We start from the raw sequence: 18,743 nt of genomic DNA on the forward strand, positions 1-18,743 counted from the left end.
ACAAAATAAGGCTAAGTGTAAAACTTATGGGAAATTGCTGGCGCATAAATATACTGGAGACCGTAGCGGTACGGGTAGTTTGGCTAGGCACATACAAACACACCCTAGAGATAAAGTTAAATATTTACAAATGAAAGCGCAGCAAGAGGGGACAAGTGTAGATACTGCGGTTAACCCTAGTACAGGTTCAAATCTAGTTCAACCAGGAATTAACACTGTGACCGGTGGTATTTTATATTACGATCCTAATAAAGATCGTGAAGAATTAGCAAAGATGGTTACCGTTATGTGCTTACCCTATACTTTTCCTTCTAACCCTAATTTTGTGCATTATATTAGAAAAGTTTTTAATCCTACTTATAAAGGTTGGCCTCGCGCAACAGTTAAGAGCGATATTTATAAATATAAACATGAATATGAACAATATTTGCGGTATTTATTTACTCATATAACTAATCGGATTTCTATTACTACTGATATTGGTAGAAGTAATAATGACTGTGATTATCTAACTGTTACAAGTCATTGGATAGACGAGGAGTGGATAATGCAAAAACGCATTATTGCGTATAGAATAATTAATTCACGTCACACAGGTAAGTTTATTGCTAACACTGTTGCAGATATTTGTAGATATTTTTGCATTAGAGATAAAATAATGGCAATTTCTATGGATAATGCTTCTAGTAACACTAGTGCTATAGGCATACTTACAACAACACTAAATCCTGCATTTAGTAATTGTTTCCATGTGAGATGTATTTGTCACATTTACCATTTAATCGTCGGTGATGGTATGAGAATTTTAAATTTAGAAATTGAAAAGGTTAGAATGGCTCTTAATTGGCTTTTTTATTCAAACCGTAGAAGTAGACTTAGAGAGTATTTTAAAAAATGTGATGAATTTGGCCTTAGAGAAAGAAAGGTTCCTAAACCTTGTCCAACTAGATGGAATTATATGTACGAAAGTTTAGTAGTTGCATATGAATATAGAAACCCAATTAATGCAACGTTTAATGCTCGTGTTGGTGGTGAGGATGATGATGAAATCCTTACAAATCAAGATTGGACGAATGTCAAAATTCTTATAGATTTTTTAGAACATTTTCAAATTGCTACAAATGCATTTTCTGGACAATATTATCCTACTATTTCAAATTGTTTAGTTTATATTGCAGCACTATGTGATTTGTTTGTTGAATTTTCGGAGGGTGGGGAAATTTATCAACTTGCTATAAATGCAATGAAAGAAAAGTTTAAAAAATATTTTTTCCCTATCCCCCCTATTTATGGTGTTGCTGCATTGTTAAATCCTACAATGAAATTAGGAGGTCCTCACTTTTGGTACACAAATATTTATAAGGCTTTAGATCTTTCAGTTGAGGAATTTTCTACACTTGCAGAGGCAAAAGCCTCAATTAAAATAAATGCGCAAACAATTTATAATGCTTACCAACTTGCGTTAGATCATGCTAGGCCAAATATTCCAACCCCTACTTCGTCTAGTTCACAATCATCTAAAAGAGCTGCGGGCCTACAAGCACTTAAATCTTGGACGGAGTTTAGGGGTTCTCAAGGTGATAATTTTGATGAGACTTCACATCTAAATGAGCTTCAAGTTTATTTGTCGCAGGGACTTGAAAAGGAGAATCCAGACGGCACCTTTGATCTTTTGGAATGGTGGAAGACAAGGGAAAAACATTTTCCGGTTCTTGCAAGGATGGCTCGGGATATTTTATCTATTCAAGCTTCAACAGTTGCATCAGAGAGCGCTTTCAGTCAAGCAAGACTTCAAATAGGTGATCATAGAGCGTCTATGAGGGAGAGCTTGGAAAAATCAGTACTATTCAGAGATTGGATCCGCTCGGAAAGAAGAAACTTTGGACTTGCAGAATCACAACCGGAGATAGACGAAGCTTATGAAGAAATGATAGCGGAACTTGCGGAGGATGCTGCTTCGCCCGGAAGCGGTGATGAACAAGCTTCTTTTCCGCCACCACCAACGGAACCTCCTCCGAACCTTGAAGGATTTATGAGATTTGTTAGAGATACAATGTAGATTATGGTGTAACTTGTACTTTGGCATATCTTCTTTAGTTTTTTTTCCTTTTAATGGTGGTATTAGTACCTTGTTGTGCTCATTCCATTGGGGGGAAGAAGACTAAGAAAGATATGCCATTTTTGGTAATAAAAATTATAAAACATACCCTTGGCCTTGAATATCTCTTCGCAATATTTTTTTGTCTTTAACTTGCAATTATTTATAAGGTATAATATATATACATAACATACAATATATACTACAACAAATTATATAATGGAATATATATACATAACATACAATATATACTACAAGAAAATATATAAGGGAATATATATACATAACATACAATTTATACTACAACAAATTATATAATGGAATATATATACATAACATATAATATATAGTATACTATACTAGTATACTATATATATTATATATACATGAAGAAGTAGTACTATATATACTACAAAACAAGATTTTTCAAAATGAGGGCCCCACCCCCAATGACCACCAACGGTCATATTAATTGCACAAATAGCCGTTTTTTTTTTCAATTTACAAAACTAACCTTCTCTAACACTATAAGTACCCCCCTCCCTCTTCTTCATTTCAATACTCAATACTCATTTCTCAATCTAAATTTCTCTCAATCTCTCAATCTCCAATTTTCAAGACTTCAAGCCTCAATCTCAATTTTCAAGTTAAATCATGCCTCGTTCGGAAAGAGTGCGCTTATTTGTTTCGCAATACTATGAAGTGCTTGAAGAAAATGAAGAAGGCCAAATATTAAAGTGCAAGAACTGTGGAAGAGTCTTAAATTTTCGTTCAGGGTGTACCACAGGCATTTTAAGGAGGCATATAAAGTATTGTGTTGAGGGTATTTATCCGCAAATTCGTCTTTAAGATTTTTCAACAATTTGTGTTATTTTAAAATTATTAGACGTATTTATGCTTCATGTTGTACTTTGTTATTAATTTATTATGCATGCCAATTTAGTTTTACTATTGATTTGTTATTTTACATTTTCGTCAAACACTTTAATAATTAGATTTCTATATTATATATACTACATATATTTATATAGCCATGCATAAGAGCAATTTGTATATATACATACACATATGGTTTACAAGAAATTGCCTTAAACAAAAAAAATTTAAAAAAAAGCCCGTTAGGCCCGCTAAGCCCACGAGCCCGGCCCATTTAGCCCAGGACCATATGGGCTTAGGCCCGTCACGGGCTGGTCCTACCCGTTGAGCCCACGAAGCCCGGGACCGCCAGAGCCCGGGACCGCTAAGCCCAGGCCCGTTTAGCCCATTTAGGCCCGAGCCCGGCCCACCATACAACCTTAAATATCCAGGAATGATAGCGGCATCGTTAGTGGCATATCTTATAGCCTATGGTTTCTAGGTATCGAGAGGTCTAGTTAAGAAAGTAAAAAAAAAGAGTTAGAGATGATGTGATGTCTCACTTGATGTTCCAGAATAACACAAGGAAATCTATGGTGCAAGGAAGTTGAAGGAAGGCTGCGAGTAGTATAAATGGATATGTATGGGTCACAAGCTAAAGTATGGTAGAGCGACAAGATGGTAGGAAGACAGGAGTAAGGATAAGAAAGGGCGAGTGAGAAGGTGATGAGAATGGACAATCCCTCGGGATTAAGCCCACGAAAATGAGAGAGAGCTGATGGGTTCTCTAAATTATATAAAGCCCAGCATAGCCTGAATGAGCTCAAAGGAGCCTATGACTAGTTAGCATTTAGAAGAACTAGAATGCTAACCTGGTAATAAAATGAGGGTGTAATGGTGAGAGATAAAAGATGATGTTTGGGCGTTCGTTTGAATAATGATTTGAAGAGAAAAAAAAAGAGAAGGAGAAAAGATTTTGCGAACGGCATGAGATTAGGACACCCCCCCCCCCCCCCCATAAGGTGAATCACATTGAGGTACTATGAAATACGATTATGGAAATCACTTCAAATATTTCTCAATGCAACATAAGTCCTAGCGGCAATGTATTACGTAAGAAGCTTCAAGTCTTCAAGTGGTGGATTGTAGATCAACATTGAGGTGAATCAACAATGGACAGATACAAGTTACAAAGTATGACATGAAATTAGGCCATCATTCTTAAGACGAACGGTGATGAAAGAGCATTAAAGGGGTGAGATTTATACCTAAAGGATAAGCAACAAAAGTAACCGGGAGTTTGGTAACATACCTCAGTAACAATAAATTGAAGTAAGAATTATAGTATAGTATGACCTACGTAGATGTAGTAAAGTCATACGAATGGATAACCAGGTCTATGAAATAAAATATAGCCATATTCGCAAGTTGTACAAAGTACCGAGCGAAGAACTTCAGTACACCTATAGATGCCCAGAGAGGCATCCTATTAAGCCTTGTACATGTTTACAAAGTAAGGCCTAGAGATTGGCTAAAAGCTGGAGGAAAAAGGAGAGAAGAGTCGCATAGGCACACTTACAAGGTCAGTATCGTAGAGGCTGCATTATAGAAGGTAGCAATAGTTACGAGATTGGAAGGAATTCGCTCACAAGTCATGGCGTGGGAAAGAGGCCTAAAGGGGGGAATGCCCTGGCCTTTGAATTTATTCACAAAATAACTGCCTAAATGGCAAGGAGAGTATTAAGGTATTCACAAGAGCTATAAGTTATGAAAATAATAAGAGCATCAGTCAACATTCGAGGACGAATGTTCCAACGGGGGAATGATATTACGCCCCGCAATATTACGTCGACATTACGTCCCGCAGTATTATATTATGATGATGTTACGTCATGCAGTACTATATTACGATGATGTTAAGCCTTGTAGTATTACATTACGATGATTTTACGCTTCGCAGTATTAAATTACGACGATGTTGCACCCTGTAGTATTGTACGTTGAATTCGTCGTAAGGTAATTGATATCAGTCCAAGGAAAAGATTATTTGGAGATTATAAGGATTATGCTATTTCAAACACGTGATGAGTAAATTCGTGAAGGTGAGAGGGGAAGCAAGTCAAAGAGAATGAATTTTCGTCCAAGTTTGGCATGTTGGGATAAAATACGGGCCGAGCGTTAATACCCGATATTTATGGACTAGTATCATACAAGGTACCATATGACCATGATAGTATGATATATAAAAGGGTATATTAAAAATAAGTAGAATTTTACGTAAATTGAGATAATTCTTAATTATGTGGATAATTGATTAATTATTGGATTAGTGGAGAATTACCAAATTAATTAAAGAAATTGATAATTAATAATTTGGATAATTAAGCATGATGTGGCAGCCATATAAAGTCCACATGATGACTATTTACTTATATACCACGTGGCATGTGTAGAGGAGTTGGTGGCGCGGCATGTGTAGAGGAGTTGGTGGCTTACAAGGATGATTATGTATAACCAAGAGAAAAGTGCATAAATTTGCCAAAAAATGCTTCCGGATGAAACCTTGGCATTCAAATATTTTCTATATCAAAATCAGAAGTAAGGGCGGGCGTTAGCCATTAAACGGTTGACAAAGGCAATGTACTGGAAGTTCTTTCAATTACCACGGTCATGGGAACTTTTGGCCAACTACATGGTGTATTTGGGTGGAAATTACCTACCTGGGCAGTGGACCCTTGCAAGGATCATTCAAGTTATATAGATGGTAATCAATGCTTTAGCTACTTTTGCAATGATTTGGATATGGTATGTGACTGGAGCTGCAACTTATTCAACACCTTGATGATGAGACCTTAAACTTATTATCTTTCAATTCTAATATTGCATACTACAAGGTCTAACGTGATATGCTAATTCAAAGAAAGCCCGGTACAATCTTTCTCAAGAATATCATACGAATTTTTTCCTACTTCGATCCGTCATTACGTGTTTTCGCAAGAGAGAATCGGTTCAGGTATGTTAAGGCTATCCCTTCTTTCTTTTGGCATGATCTATACGGCACAAACGAAACGAGTAAATGCACAACTTCCATAAATGACTCTATTCATAGAAGTATTAGAAGTGCCTATGTTCTTGAATTCCCATGTATCTTATTATTCTATCATCTGTTCATGGGTCTCAGAACAATACATAAGTTGAAAAAGTTTACTTCATGATATTATTCGAAGGCATAATGGTCTTATGACACTCCAAGAGATTTTATTGACGTACTTCTCATGCATTGCATTCATGTACATTGACCCATGACCAGATGGCGTTATATACGCGTATATATATATATATATATATATATGGTAAAAGGTTACGGCGTTATATACGCACCACCACCTGATCAGCCGGTATACGTTGATGATTTGCCCACAGTGGTCGAGATGATATGATGGGATGCCCTCAGAGGCTTGATGATGTTATGAACACATATACCCATGCATGGTATGACATTTATACGTATATGCATGATATTATAAAAATGAAATGATTCACAGAGCTATGCAAACGTACATGTCAAGTCTTTTACTCCATGTTTCTCTCATGTCTATTACTTACTGATTTTCATTTCTTACATACTCGGTACATTATTTGTACTGACATCCCTTTTGCCTGGGGGACGCTGCGTTTCATGCCCGCAGGTCCCGATAGACAGGTCGAGAGCCCTCCAAGTAGGCTATCAGCTCAGCGGAAGATGTTGGTGCACTCCATTTGCTTCGGAGTTGCTTGTTTGGTTAGTATGATTTAGAGGTGTATTGTTTGGTATGGCGGGACTCTGTCCCGACCTTTATGAAAATTATGGGTTCTTAGAGGCTTGTAGACAGATGTCATGTACGTAAAAGATTGTATGGCCTTGTCGGCCTATATTCATTGTACGAGTGGTTATTTTGGCCTTATAGGCCTGTATGTCTTACGTATAAATTGGTATTACATGTTGTATTCTACCTATTTCACGGCAGCATCTCCGGCTCAGTTATCTATGATAGTATGATACGAAAAGATACGTTGTGATGGTACTCGGTTGAGTAAGGTACTGGGTGCCCGTCGCGGCCCATCGATTTGGGTCGTGACAGCTAAAATAAGGTATTTGAGGTTTCAAAATAGGGAATTAGGGTTTTAAAGCTTTAGATGACCTATCGGGTCATCACAGTTGGTCAGTTCCCTGAAATTTGAGGCAGTGGTCAGCGGTTCGAGCTCAGCAGATTCATTCCTTGGATTTTAATTTTTTAGCAATACGTCATTAGTATTAGATGCCATATAGGAGACAATAACTCATCCGATTTGTGCAGGAAAAAAGAGAACTAAACTACTACTCTTTTGTGTAGGAAAAGGATAATAAACAATATAAAATATATTGGAGTTCAATTATTTTAGACCCCACTGTTAGAGAAAACCTATTCATTATGAAATCGCCGAAATCGCTTGCTGCAATTATAATTGTGAGTAGTTCTACTACTATTTTTTCTCTTTTTCTTCCGAATTAGAATCTTGAAATATATGATGTCGTTACTATATTTGTTTCTTTGTCTACTTTTTTAAATATCGACACCGCTTATAAAAAATGTTGCGTACGCCCCTGGTACTAGGGATTCCTAAATACTAATTGTAGCGTCATTTGACCGTATCAAATATTTTAATACTACGAGCGAGTATTATTAATTTTAGAAATTTAAAGAAATGAAATCCATTTAAAACTTCCAGCCTTATTTGCAAAACCCTACCTTTTGTCAAGTATATTTAATAAAACTATCTTTTGTATTTATCAAACGTGCAACACACGTGCATCTCATGTCAAATAAAAAGATGCACGTCAAATAAAAAAAATTAAGAATATCATATACATTGTTAAAATATGTGCGTGAGTTATAAAATAAAATTTTAAGAAAATGTGCTTAATAAAAGGTAAGTATATTTATGTGACTTGCACTACTAAAAGCACATATTTTTTCGAGTGAAGAAATCGACAAACTCTATCAGCAATTTTGATGGAATCTACCAGTAATTAAAAAAGTATCACATATTAAGCAAGTTGTTTAACCAGAGAATTAGATTGCAGTGGTGCAATTCATATGCTTTGAGATGGGGAACATCACATTTGATGTTCAGTTCTTCAATCCTTGAGTTGATATAAGGGGGATGCTCATGGTTGCTGCTAAACAACTCAATGCACGAGCAGTAGGTTTCTGCCTTTTTCCTCCACTTGGACCTTGTCATTCATGGTCTGTAGATTGGCACAACAGACCATGGATGGATATGCAGCCAAGCCATCCACATAGTCCTCACAATCGTCAAACAAGGATGCCACATTTTGGCACATTGCTGCATTTCTGAGGCCTCCAATGGATGTGTTTGGTTCCTTTGCTTCAACCTTAGAAATGGTTGAGTTTGCCGTTGATGTGCTTGGCAAATTTATGTCGGTCTGGTTTCAACTTCAAAAACATCATAATTATATGATGATCACTTCTGTTTTTATCAATTTTTTTCCTACTATTTTTCTTTGCAATGCTTTGAACTTCAAAGAGATCTTTAATTTTTTGTTGACAAAGAGACATTATGGTTTCCAAGACCTTTTGGTTTATATAGAATTAAGTGTCTTAATTTTCTAGGTTAATTACTCTTTCTCTAGAAAAGTAAGACACTTAACAGAGTAATTATCTTAGAAAACTAAAACACTATTAATTCACTCATTTTTTTTCACTACCTGCAACTCTATGTGGCATTGCAACAATTACCAACACACACAATACATGCACACACACAAACCACAAATCTATTAGTTCAATAATAAAAAAGAAATGATTTCAAAAATTCGGCTACGACAAGTAAATCAGTTTACTCTTTTTTATGCTATCCAAACTCATAAATAAATTACGAAATCCACGTAGCTGTAAATACTTTTTTTTTGCTTATTTTTAATTCTCCTGCATTTTTAGTTTTGAGTTAATTTCTAGCTATTTTCCCTTAAATATGTGCGCTTTAATTGTATTTTTATTCCACAAAAATACCAAAATATTTTTCATTCTGTGTGTATTTTAGGATGTGGTTTATTGTGATTTGGTTTTGATTGAGGCTAATTTAGAAAGATTGAGGGATTAGGTATTTTCTCCCACAATTTAGCCGGATTATGCCAAAGTTGAAACGATTGAGTGACCAAAAATGCAGTAGGCCACCATAAAGGGGCTGCCTGGAGAGGAGCTTGGAACGACGTAGTCTCTTGATTAATACGTCATTTTGGTTAGTTAAGACAAGATCAAATCATGGCCACCTATTTTCTTTGATTCAACCGGCCAAAATCCATGTCATTTGAGGTATATAACTTTAGAAATCAGATTTTTTTGGCACATTGACTTAAACCACTTTTAGAAATCCTTCATTTCAGGCTGCCAAAGGATTCTTCTTTATTTGTATTTTTTCTTACATTATTGTGCTTATATTCTGATACTCCATAATAAGATTGTACTCTATAATATTACATTATTATTTTGACTCCTAAATACTTCACCACCCTAACTCTCTTTTTGACTCTGTGTTCGATGCTGCTACCATAGTTATTTATTAAATGTAAATTGTTGGTTTTTTCCCCTATGAAACGTAGAAATATAACAAATTCGTTGATAAAATATTTGCTCTAATTCTTCCAAGACATGCTTCAATAGGTTTTACTTATTGCCACCTGAAACAGTATACTATTTTGGCAATCTTGGTACTGGTTTAAATCCTAAAATTGTCATCCAGAGAAATAATATGTTGATCAAGAAGTAATGGCTCAAGTCAACACGACGCTTGTATATCTCAAATTTTGAACTGTAAAAGAGCAATAGACTGTAAACGAGACAGAATTTCTATAACAAACACGCTAAAAGTTTTAGCCTTTTTCAGAAGGCTTCAATCAACAAGTCTAGAAATGAGCAGACAAAGCCTACAAAAAGCAAGATTATCTTGTTCGTTGTAGGTATTCTCTGAAAACAAAACTCAAAGCAATCGCGAAACCTAGTAAACATACTGTCCAAGATTAGAGCTAAAAAGTTGCAGAATCATTCAACAGTTTGAGCTTCTACTACTCGATATTTCCAAGACCAAAGTGCAGGAATAGAGTCATCCCTAGCGCTCTACAGTTCGATATCAAAATGGAGATTTTACTGGTTCGCTCTGCTCCCTAGCGCTCCTACACTGCTTGTATCCGTTAAAAGTGTTAACCTTCGTGCTGTTTTCACAAAATCACTGCAAAACAAATGCAGACTAATTAACAAACAAAATGGTTTGTGTGAAGCCATACACAGGGATGTTAAACACATACCTAAATGGTTCATTACCAAGTTGCTTCACCGCACCAGTAATATCTCGGTAAAGCACACGATTAAGCATCTCTGAGATTTCAATGCCAAACATATTGGACAACTTCTTGTATAACTCCTCGTACGATCCCAGCACTGATAAATCCAATGTTTGTCCTACATCTTCTGATTCTATGAAAACTTTACACTGTCCAATCTCTACATTTTGCTCAGATAGACCACGGTGATCAAATGTAGAACCTGATTCATCAGATATGCTCCCTATTTTATCTGCATTCCCATCTGAAGAACTAGTCCTTGCACAAACAGGAGAAACCGTATCTCCTGAGCTGCTTAGAGAGATCTGTTGTTCAGTAAATATGGGTTGACCAAAGAGTACAAGTTGTGGTGCTTTGTCACAATCAGATTTGGTCACTGTTTCAGTAGAACTTCCAAGTGTTAGTAAACAAGACATATCATTGCTGCTACTTGGCTTGGGAATTAATGTACTATTGGAGGGACTAGGGGTTGCAGCAGCATGATCAAGTGGTGGAAAACTGACAGGAAACGGACTTGAGTGCAGTTTATTGAGGTGGAGATTTGATAATGAGAAACCATATTGGGTATGCCTGGCTCCCTGCATGCCAGCAGGGGTGTCGTTGGGAAGACAACCAAAGGGGATATTGGGACTAAGAAGGTGGTTGCCGGGAGAACCCGGCATAGGAAGATGACCATCAAGAGGAAAATCTGAACGTTGAAGTAATCGAGGTTTCTTCTGTGAGGGTGAGAGGGGAGAAAAGTGGACGGTGGGCATGTCCGAGACTAATTCCACAAGCCATGGGTTGACACACTTTACATGTTGAAGCAGATCTGGCTCGTCCCATGTCACCTGCAGCAATACACCTCTACTTAGAGATAAACAATATTGAAGTAGCTAGAATAGCATACTTTCAACCTAGTCAAGAGGCAATTAGCGTGAAGTGTAAGCTTTGAATTGAATATTAGAATGAATTGCCATAGCGAAACAGAAGTTTACTAGGGAAAGAAATCAAATTGTAAATCAGCTCACTGTTTGGAAAATCAAGCTTAACATCTTTTACCACTTGGAAAAGGACCGAATAAAGGAATTAGATGCATCACATAATCATACAAATAATGTTCACAGGTATTGTTCAATTGAGTTCACATAACCGTAATCCCCACTCTCCAACTTCAAGAGGTCACAACTCATCAAAAATACTTGTTACAGAGAATACAAGCTCACTGAATAAAAACGATAAGAAATAGTGCGTCATTTTACTCTTGCAAAGAAACAGATACATTAAGGTCAGAAGTATGATGTAATTGTTTCTGAACTTAGATTCTCATACCTTTACATCCCCTATAATAATGCATACGTAGAGCAAACGCTAGAAATGTAATATGACAGATCACAACATGATAGAGATGATATTACCTGAAGAAGCCGCCAGGGTGAATCTGGCCATCGAATGGGATCAGCAACCTGAACAGAACATATAGTTCCCATGAACCAGCTCATCGTTGAGTCTTCATTTTCGAACGCCATCTTGAACCTCATCCCCGAGCACCAACAGATCTGCGATGCCGCCTCCACACGCGAGGCCTTCACAAAGAACTCTGGAGTGCTAGCGCGGGGGTAGAAAGTAACCTCAAAGGGCTGTCCACTAGCTGCAAGATTTGCAGCTTCAATAACTGATTCCGCCTTCACTTTTCCCCTCTTCATTAATTTGTTCTCATCATGCCTGAGAAAAGCGGAAAACCCTCCGTATGGTACCACAAAAGAAGTATCATGTCCACCTGCAATTCCTTTCTTTACTCGGCGGATGCCCACACAAACATCCCCATTTTCAGCCCTCAGGAACACAATGGAATCCCCCGCAACGAGCTTTTTTGAATTCACAAAAGTAGTCCAACCGGTAGTTAAAAGATGACGCCTAGGTGTCCCTCGGTAAATATGCCTGAATTTCCATGTCTTCCCGTGAACATCCTTCGCTAATAAGGTCTGGACAGGAGGATCTGCAGAGTGGTCCAAACGAGGAAAGATCGTATCTGCACAATACCTTGGAACAGAAAACCCCCCACCATTATTCGCATCTGATTGCGTTAATGTCTTTGCGAATGAAGTGGGTTTTTCCTGATCATTATCCAACCCGCTTTTCGCAACCACCCCATCATCAACATTTTCAACCTCATTACTACTAACAGGTGTCAACCTAATTTTGGCAAAAACCTCATCATTTTCTTGATCTGCCATGTATTTAATACCCGAAACTCTACAAGGAATATATGATGGAATCCTAATATCACTCCTAAATTCCACATTTCCACACGCGTGCTCAGCGTGTCCTTGAGGAAAGTAGAACACTATTGAATTAACTGCAGGCATTTCTACCATATTACCAGCACAAGCATGCCAAAATTTAGAATCTAACCACTTCTCTTCTTCTTCCATAAAAGTATTCATCTTGAAATTAACAGATTCTGTAGAAATGCAATACACCGATTTCATTAATTGACACACTAGTTATGGAAATGTTGTCATCAATGTAAAACACATTCAGGACAATCAAATGAGAAGGAAAAAAATGGTAAATGAAATAAATTCAACTAAAATGGATTGAAGTAAAGTCCATACCTTTCTATATCTGCAAAAGCATCTGAAAACCAGAAAATTGCTCCAACAAGTCAGATTCTTGAAAACTTCCTCCAAGAAAGAAGGCCTCAAAACACAGAAAATTTGTTGAATTGCTGTAAATTTAACACAAAAAAGAATTCAATCTTGAAGCCTACAGCAGTTTATATTCAGCTTTGAGTTCAAAACCAAGCAAGAAAAAGAATCCAAATTTTATTCTAAAATCAAGAACTAATACAACTCTCTTCGCCAAGAACCAACTTTGACACTATTTCTCCCGCACCCACAAAAAAAAAAAAAACAGTAACCCACTAAAACAAATAAACAATTCACCAGAAAAAGAAAAAAACAAGAATTGACCATGAATTAGAAGAAAAAGATAAGAAAGAAATACCCTAGCAAAAATCGGAAATCATGGAAAGTGAAAATTACTTGTCATTTTTATGTTTCTAAAATGCACTAATGCTTAATCATCATACAAATATGTATATATATAGTATATGCATATGCTTTATATATGCATTTTGACAATTATTTACGTGTCAGTCAATGTGGAACTAGTCTTTTTTCTCTTTGTCACTCTCTCTCTTAGAAATATTTAAAATTTTCATGGATTTTTGGTTGGTTAATTAAACAATGATTTTTCTGACCTTTTTCTTCGGATCTGAAGAAACTCTACTGTATCTTTCAGAAGCTACTAAAACAACAAATATCTTAAACCAAGCTATCTATTTCACTATTTCTTAAGGGGTTGTTTCGTGTAATGGATAAATAAAAACAATTATGGGATAAAAATTTAGTATGCCGTATTCCTTATTTGGTTACTAATTCTATGATAAATTATTCCATGATTAAAAATAGTATCAGGATAATTTATACTTTTATAGGAGTACCTGCCAGAGGGTGGAATATTAATCCAGGATAAATTATCCCAGAATAAAGGAGTAAAATTGACAATCCCATAATTAATAAACAGTCAATAAAAAATAATACAGAATAATCAGGGGGCGGCTAAATAAGTATGGCGGCCTAAAGCCAAACTTAATGGGAGGCCTTATATTATCCTATATATTTTTTTGAAGTAGATTTTTCTAGCTTTTTCAAAATAAAAATTTTAATAATATTTTGCACAAACCATTTAATCACTCCTGTAACATTATTGATCTTAAGTAATAGAACCCGATTCAAGAAGTTGATGACTTTATCAGAATAATTTTTTGATATTTCAATATACTTATTGCAATGATGGAAACCTGAGAAAAAACAAAGCGAAAAAAAAAAAATGGAGTTTAAAATGTATTACTAATTTTCTAATGATAATGTAATCTTTTTTATATAAATATTTTACTTTTCTACTTTGAAATACTTAGTAATATTTTCTAAAGAAAATTGGGACCTCACAAGAAGACTTGTAGTAGGATGGATATGATATTTTCTTCCTTAACAGTAGGTATTTGGTTCGAGTCTTGGGAATGAAAAAATATTATTTCTAAGGTGCGGTTTCCACTTTAATGCACTACTGAAAATCAGATGTTTACCGATACAGCAGTACCAACGGACTTTTCCAAGTCGGTATTCCGAGGACTTTTCGTGAGACTCTCTCGATACATTTGAATATTTTAATTTCTAATTTTTTAAATTGGTTTCCGACGGATATCTCTAGGTAATAACCATAATTTGACCGGTCAAAAGTCAAATGGTTATACCAATGGATTCAATCGGTAGATGTAACAACTCGACCAGTCGTTTTGAGCACTAGCGCGTTCTTTGGTGGTTTGAGGCCATGACCAGCTTCACTTAAGGTATTATGACTTGTACGCATGGTCGGAATTGAATTCCGGGTATTTCGGAGTTGATTTGGAAAGAAAATTCTCATTTCGAAAGCTTTAAGTTGGAAGAATTGACTTAGATTGGGGTTTTTTGAGTAAACAACATCGGAATCAGGATTTGAAGGTTCCAGCGGTTTGTATGATATTTTGGACTTGGGCGTATGTTCGGATCGGGTTTTGGATGACCCGGGAGCGTTTTAGCACCTATTGTGGAAGTTAGCATTTTTGGAAGAATTTCATAAGTTTGTTGAAGTGTATTTCAGTGTTATCGATGTCCGTTTGGAATTTCGAGTCTGTGAATAGCTCCGTATGGTGATTCTCGTATTGGGGGCGCGTCCGGAAGTGGATTCGGAGGTCCGTAAGTCATTTTGGAGTCATTTGGCTAAAGTTAGAAATTTGAAAGTTTTTGAGAAGTTTGACCTGGAGTGGACTTTTTGATATCGGAGTCGGAATTCGATTCCGAAAGTTTGAGTAGGTCTGTAACATCGAATGTGACTTGTGTGCAAAATTTAAAGTCAATCGGACGTGATTTGATAGGTTTCGGCATCGAATGTAGAAGTTTGAAGTTTTAAAGTTCATTAAGCTTGAATTGGGGCGCAATTCATGATTTCGATCCGTGTTATGTTATGGGACTGGTTTGTGTGATTAGACGGGGCCTCGGGTGTGTTTCGGGGTGGTTTCGGATCATTTCGGGCTGTTTTGCTATAGTTGATGTTGGTGTCTGGTGTTGTTCTTCACGTTCGCAAGAATCCTCTCGCATTCGCGAAGAAGGATTTGGCTTCAGGGATTTTGTTCTTCGCGTTCGCGAAGAGATTCTCGCGTTCGCGAAGAAGAAAATCTCTGTTACGCAGGTCTGACTTCGGAGGCTCATATCTCACAATCTATAAGGAACTTGAAGATAATCCAAAAACGAAAATTGTAGCTCTTTGTGTATAGTTTTCAGAAAGGTAAACCATTTAGCATTTGTGTTTTTGTACAAAAGGTTATGGCTGGTGCACTACAGGCTGTCCGGGAATATGAAGAAGAAATTCGTGTTGCACAGGGCTGACTTTGGAAGCTTATATCTCAAAATCTATAAGGAATTGGGAGACGACCAAAACATAAAAGTTGTAGATCTTGGTGTCAAGTGAGAACCCGTCGCTGTCTCGGCTGTGCTACCGTAGGCTCTGGGGAAGTCAGAATAGGAGAGCACTCATCTTGGGGTGGGCTTACTACTTAGATGTTTTCAGCAGTTATCCGCTCCGCACTTGGCTACCTAGCGTTTACCGTGGGCACGATAACTGGTACCAGAGGTGCGTCCTTCCCGGTCCTCTCGTACTAGGGAAAAGCCTCTCAATGCTCTAACGCCCACACCGGATATGGACCGAACTGTCTCACGACGTTCTGAACCCAGCTCACGTACCACTTTAATGGGCGAACTTGTAAGTCTTTTTTTTCTTCTTTCTTCCTGAAAATGAAAAAGAAACCATTCGTATTCTCATATAAGTGATGTGGATTATTCAAGAATAGAAGTCGATTTGCTTTATAAAAAGAAGATATCAATGAACTTCTATGAAATGGTTTCACGGGATTCAGCCAATTGTCTTGATCGTGGAATATCATTGAGAAATAGGAATCCGGGTTGTAGAGATTTCTCGATTGCGAAATGTATTGAAACCCTGGGTAATAAAAAAAAGTGGGAATTCATACCTAACGATTTTCCACAAAGTGGTGACGAAACGTATAACTTGTACAAATCTTTCCATTTTCCAAGTCGATCCGATCAATTCGTTCGTAGAGCTATTTACTCGATCGCAGACATTTCTGGAACACCTCTAACAGAGGGGCAAATAATCAATTTTGAAAGAACTTATTGTCAACCTCTTTCAGATATCCCGACATACCGGCGTTTTGATACCACCAGGAACAGGAAAAAGAAATTCCAAGGAATCCAAAAAAGTGAAAAATTGGATCTATGTCCAACGGATTACACCTAGCAAGAAAAAGTTTTTTGTTTTAGTTCGACCTGTCGTCACATATGAAATAACGGACGGTATAAATTTAGCAACCCTTTTTCCACCGGATCCATTGCAAAAAGCAGGTCCGATTACGCGTATTCCTAATCCTAAATGGAATGTAATGATGTAGGAATCCATATATAAACATAGTATCTATTTAGATAGGCCCGAATGACCCCTTCTCGTAATGAGAATGTATATAACCCTATTCAGGCTTGGTCCGGTATGGAATGAACTTATAATCATGGAATCGACTCGATCATCAGATTATAAGTTCATAACCCTAGCCCATTCCCATTTGGGGCAGAACAGATCTACTAATTCTTTGATTCCAGTTAGTAAGAGGGATCTTGAACTAAGAAATAGACCCTAGAATCTAAAAAAAGCTATCCTGAGCAATTGCAATAATCGGGTTCATTGATATTCCTGGTATAATAGATACTAATTCTTTGTTTTGTAATGGATAGTTGCAACTCCGTAAAAAAGAATTCAGTCAAATTTTTCTTACATTGAACCATTCCTATATCATATATGTGTATGTGTAAATACAGGTACCATATATATATTTTATATGGATATATGGATTTATTTGGTTCTTTTTATTCTTGCTCGAGCTGGATGATTAAAAATTATCATGTCCAGTTCCCTCGGAGGATGGATCTATAAGAATTCACCTATCCTAATAATAAAAAAACCTGACTTGAATGATCCTGTATTAAGAGCTAAATTGGCTAAAAGTTTGGGTCATAATTATTATGGAGAGGCGCGAATAGGGGAAGGGGTCAAATTTATCCCGACGGCAGCAAGAGTAACAATATTGTTTATAATGCTACAGCAGCAGGTATAGTAAGCAAAATCATACGAAAAGAAAAAGGTGGATATGAGATAACCATAACGAATGCGTCGGATGGATGTCAAGTGGTTGATATTATCTCTCCCCAACCAGAACTTCTTGTTTCCGAGGGCGAATCTATCAAATTTGATCAACCATTAACGAGTAATCCTAATGTAGGCGGATTTGGTCAGGGAGATGCAGAAATAGTACTTCAAGATCCATTACGTGTCCAAGGACTTTTGTTCTTCTTGGCATCTGTTATTTTGGCACAAATCTTTTTGGTTCTTAAAAAGAAACAGTTCGAGAAGGTTCAATTGGCCGAAATGAATTTCTAGATTCGCAGATTTAATTTGTCGACATCAAGTTCGTAAAAAGAACCAAATTCTTGTTGGCGATTATTTATGATCAAAAAAATGAAATTCTGAAAACTCCATTGTCTTATTTATACTCTTCTTCAAAATCTACATACTATGTGGTACAAAGGATTCCCAGCATCTCGTAGAAAAAGAGTATGTAATTTAGAATTTGAAGAAGAGTATTTGACTTTTTTCCGCCTCAGCAAATCATTTTTTTCACAAGGAATCGTGATGTCTTTCTACGGAATTGCGGGTCTCTTTATTAGCTCTTATTTGTGGTGCACAATTTCCTGGAATGTAGGTAATGGTTATGATCGATTCGATAGAAAGGAAGGAATAGTCTGTATTTTTCGTTGGGGATTTCCGGGAAAAAATCATCGCATATTCCTCCGTTCTTTAAAACATTGAACCATTTGTCATTTGAATTTTTGTACAAAAAGTTATGGCCATTATACTAGAGGCTGTCTGAGAAGAGTTTGGAAATGACTTTTGGGAATTTTGTTCACCGCGAACGCGATGGAGGCCTCGCGAACGCGGAAAAGGATCGCATGGGCAGTGTATAACTTTGCAAAAATGGGTTTGGCTCATTTTATCTCATTTCCTCCATGGGAGCCGACCTAGGAGCGATTTTGGAGCTCCATCTTCATCATCCATGTCAAGGTAAGTGATTCCCACATATCGCAAGTTAAATACTTGGATTATATATATATATATATATATATATATATATATATATATATATATATATATATATATATATATATATATATATATATATATATATATATATATATATAA

At 36.6% G+C, this 18,743-nt stretch overlaps 1 protein-coding gene across 1 annotated transcript; it reads right to left on the bottom strand.

The window, feature by feature from the left end:
- Positions 9,794-13,504, bottom strand: LOC109233350 (auxin response factor 18-like). Its single transcript, XM_019399200.1, has 5 exons — positions 13,323-13,504; positions 12,932-13,044; positions 11,732-12,777; positions 10,299-11,164; positions 9,794-10,222 (listed from the first exon to the last, which is right to left on the bottom strand). The coding sequence occupies exons 3-5, from the start codon at positions 12,758-12,760 to the stop codon at positions 10,138-10,140; spliced, it is 1,980 nt and encodes a 659-aa protein (XP_019254745.1). The 5' UTR covers positions 12,761-12,777; positions 12,932-13,044; positions 13,323-13,504; the 3' UTR covers positions 9,794-10,137.

This window comes from Nicotiana attenuata, chromosome 10, assembly GCF_001879085.1.
Source record: "Nicotiana attenuata strain UT chromosome 10, NIATTr2, whole genome shotgun sequence".
NCBI classification, from domain to species: domain Eukaryota; kingdom Viridiplantae; phylum Streptophyta; class Magnoliopsida; order Solanales; family Solanaceae; genus Nicotiana; species Nicotiana attenuata.